The 3,770-nt window shown below is 55.4% G+C and overlaps 1 protein-coding gene across 4 annotated transcripts; it reads left to right on the forward strand.

The window, feature by feature from the left end:
• The first annotated feature begins 629 nt into the window (after nucleotides 1-629).
• Nucleotides 630-3,754, forward strand: LOC102026653 (translation initiation factor IF-2-like). Of its 4 annotated transcripts, XM_005385680.2 has the most exons (3): nucleotides 630-2,128; nucleotides 2,268-2,274; nucleotides 2,362-3,754. In XM_005385680.2, the coding sequence occupies exon 3, from the start codon at nucleotides 2,562-2,564 to the stop codon at nucleotides 3,657-3,659; it is 1,098 nt and encodes a 365-aa protein (XP_005385737.1). In that variant the 5' UTR covers nucleotides 630-2,128; nucleotides 2,268-2,274; nucleotides 2,362-2,561; the 3' UTR covers nucleotides 3,660-3,754. The 4 variants fall into 4 exon arrangements, with proteins under 4 accessions (XP_005385737.1, XP_005385738.1, XP_005385739.1 ...); XM_005385681.2 differs by lacking the exon at nucleotides 2,268-2,274 and having other exon boundaries at nucleotides 630-2,160; XM_005385682.2 differs by lacking the exon at nucleotides 2,268-2,274.
• Nucleotides 3,755-3,770: the final 16 nt, after the last annotated feature.

Here is a 3,770-nt window from a genome sequence, read left to right on the forward strand (position 1 = left end):
TCCTTTCTACAAATTAAAATAACCAAACCCAGAAATACATGTTTTCTTTCTAAAACCCTTTAAGTTAAATGTGAGTTAAGTTGATGTCCATTCTTCCTGATGCCAGCCAAATAATCACGTTTTCACTCTGACACTCCACTAATGCATTTAGTTTAAAATTACCCTTGGACTTTTTCTCCTTTGTATTTTTTCATTTACTTTACTGCAACAAGATGACTTGATTTTCATGGGATTACATGAACTCCATTCAGGGTTACTGGGATATTTCTTCTCAACTAAATACTTGCCTTAACAGACAAATGAACTTCTTTTTATTTGCTGGACTTTGTAGATGGTTTTAGAAGCAGAGTGTGCAACTGATTTAGTTATTGTTGTTGTGAGAATCGAACAGGCACAAAAGTCATTTATCTAAACCGAAGAGATATGACTCTGTACAAGGGAGAAGCAAGGGCAGAATCATGGGGAATTATTTCAGTTTATAGCTCTTATTAATTAAACCGGATGTGGTTTTTATTCTGCTCTTTTAGACCTGACCTTGTTAAAAGCTCTCAGCTATTCGTCTATCCCTTACCCCACAGTTCTTTTTTTTTTTTTTCATTCATTATGTCCCTTGTTGATAGGTGTTGCTTTTTCTGTATTATACTGCTAAGTAACTATGGTGCAAATTCTCGTGCGTCTTCAGACAATCGGACGATTGCACCACTTCCCTCCCCCGAAAATAAAAGGGGAAAAAATGAAAAGAAGAAATGTTTTTCTCACTCAGTTTTAGCATTTTGTTTCGTTGAAATGCAAGACAGGTACTTGATTTAGCATTTAAGCAAAAGGTTACACAAACCGCGTTTTAGAAAGTGTTGGGATGTCCGACAGGGTCAGCCCCAGATCAGATCATTTTTTGAATACAGACCTAAAGATAATGAGTACTTGTTGTATTAAAGGGGACAAACAGTACTTTGGCTTCCTCTGACCCCAGAACGCACGGCTCGGTTTCATTGATCATCCTCCTTTATGAGATAATGCAATTACAAACATCAATAAGGGGCTGCAAGGGGAATCATTATGCGGTGACAGTGATAAATGACGGTGCAGAAATAGCTTGCTTTTTCCCCCCTAACAATCCAGGAGCCCAGGGGCTCCGGGGGCTGAACACAGTCGCCAAGGAAACAGATGACATCCCAAACGGTACCAAAGGAAAAAAAATGAACAGTCTTTCTTTGCCTTTCACTCTTTTCCGTCTTCCAAAGAGTTAGTTTTGGCTCTAGCAGCAGCTGCCACACAGGCATTTCGTTATTTCAGACATTAAAGACGAGAGCGGGCAGTGGGAGTCTCCTCCCTGCCATCCCCACCCCCTCCAGATAACACACAAAGCTGGCTGTTCACAGTTTAGGACTACCTGAAAACGCCCTTCTCCAAGTCAGACTGAGATGAGGTGGAGGGGTAGGGGGACGTGGATTTACACAGCCACTGCGTTGTGTTTTCTCTGCTTTTGTCCAGGGAAAACTGGGTCTCCAGAACAAACTGGCGCCCGGAGGGTCTGCCAGGAAAGGGACGGGCGCTCCCGGCCCGCCTCCTTCTCCTTGCGGCTGCTAGGGGCGGAGGTGCAGGCGGCTGCTAGGTGCTAGGTTTGGTGCTGTCCTGAGTTTCTTTGAGATGCAATTAGCAGGGACTGCAAGATCTCCCCTAAAACCAAGAATCTTGTTCTTTAAAATCCCGGGTTACCCTCAGAAAGGGTCTTCAAAGGGGCCTCGCTGAGCAATTCCCACCCTCCCAAATCCAGAAAGGTGGATGTGGTAGGCGGAGGCAAATAGTCCCCGGGTTACCGAGGCAGCAGGGCAGGACCGGCGCTTGCAGGGGGCTGGGAGGCAAGTAGAGCCCCAGGACTCCAGCACTCTAGAGTCTAGGCGGAGAGGGAAACTTTTGGGGGGAAGTGAACCAAGAAAGTGCTGAGGTTGAGGGAGGCCTAACAAGAAAGCACAAGAGCAGTGAGCAGGAGAACGAGTGCGCAATTCTACTGCTCAAGCAGGTCTCCAGCCCGGAAAAAGTAGTCCTGAGCTCCTGAGCCCTGCCCGGCGCGCCTCAGCGCGGAGCTAGGGACCCACGCGGCGCGCCCAGCCACGCGAGGCCTCCGAGGGTAGGAGAGGCCCGGGAGGGTGGGGAAAGCAGGTAACTTGATTCACTGCCCCCCCCCCGCCCCAATCCGCTTGGTACCGGGACTCGTTTTCCGCAAGGAGATTAAGATCATTGTTCACCTAATGAACTTAATGCTTTAGGGTAGAGGTGAGTATGTCTGCTAGTGGGCAGGGGTAGGAATTACCGACCCGATCGATGGGAAACGGGTTTAAAACTAAATCCTTTCTCTCCAAGGCTTCAAGTCGGGATTTCCCGGGGCTGGGCAGAGCGCGCCGGGAAGGCAGCAGGCAGCGCGCGGAAAGACGACCCCAATGACCGGCCAGCCAGCACCAAGGTTCTAAAAGCGCCCCGACATCCCCACAGAGACCTCTAAGAACCCATTTTTAGGGCCAAGACTCTTCAAAGCGCAAACGTTGCCGAATGGATTGCTCAATATGTTGTTTGTTTTCCTTTCAGCTCCGCCTTGGGAGAGAATTTTAGGCGCAAGCGGAAAGGGGAGCCCGCCCCCTCCGTGCCACCAGCCTCCCGCTTCAGGCTGGGCCCCCACTCACTCGCTCCCTCTTGGCGCTCTCCGGGGCCCTGGGAATCCCAGTGTCTTAGAGGCGTTGCTCCCACACGACCCTAGCTCTACGCGCCGCCAAAGAGCCACTAGGTGCGGGGTAGCGTTGGGCAGGGGAGAGGGACCAGGAAACACGCCGGGTCAGGCAGGGCGTCCCACTACTCAGTTCCACTCCGCCCCACCCGGTTTTCAAACGACTACCCTGGAGCTTTGCACGATCGAGTCACGTTTTGACCGCCTTCGCCCAGGCAGAGGGTCTGCCGGGGCCGTACGGCGGGGGAAAGTGTGCTGGGCTGTAAAAGTCCTCCCAAGTCCCAGCCGAAACCGCCGGCGCCGCCCACTGCCCCGGGCCGCGGCGCCCGGCGCCGGACCCCCGCCCTCGCGCCCCGTCCGCCTGGCAAAGTCTCGGGTGCCCTCTGCTTCCCAAGCTCTCTGGGTCACAGTTCTCGAACCGACGTGGGACTCGGGAGTCGGGACTCCGATGTGGCAGAGTCCGAGGGATCTCGAGTCCATTGCAAAGCACCGGCGGCGATGCCGAGGGAAGGGCCTGCTCGGGCGGGAGGCGTCTCCCCAAACCCTGCGAGCGGACCCCACGCCTTCGGGTCTCCAGAGAGGACACCAGCAGCCCTTCCTTTCAGGTGGGGGTGGGGAGGACACGGCAGGATCCCGCAGGCTCTGGCAGCGCCTCGGGCGCTGGGGCGCGGCCGGGACCTGTGCGCCTCCGCCCCCGCCTCCGCCCTGCGCCCAGGCCGACGCCGCGCGCCGCGCGGCCAGGGGCAGCTGCGTGGCGGCTGGAGCTCGGGCAGGGCCCTCGGGATTTTCCCCAGGGGCGAGGAGCGCAGCCCGCCCCAAACCCGGCAGCTCCTGCCCCACCCGGCCCGCACTCGGGGGCGCTGCGAGCTGCACGGAACGGGGGCGCAAAGCGCGCGCCGCGTTGGACGCGCGCGGGGGTCGGGGGGGGGCAGGGCTGTGACTTTGCTTCTGGGAATCTCCCCGCTTCCCTAGGAAGTTTCCCGGGGGGCGCCTCTGCCGCCGGCCGGGGCCACCGCCAGTCCTTCCGTGCCTGCCTCCCGCCTCCGGAGGC

This window comes from Chinchilla lanigera, unplaced genomic scaffold (genome assembly GCF_000276665.1).
Source record: "Chinchilla lanigera isolate Chin_1 unplaced genomic scaffold, ChiLan1.0 scaffold00023, whole genome shotgun sequence".
Lineage (NCBI taxonomy): Eukaryota > Metazoa > Chordata > Mammalia > Rodentia > Chinchillidae > Chinchilla > Chinchilla lanigera.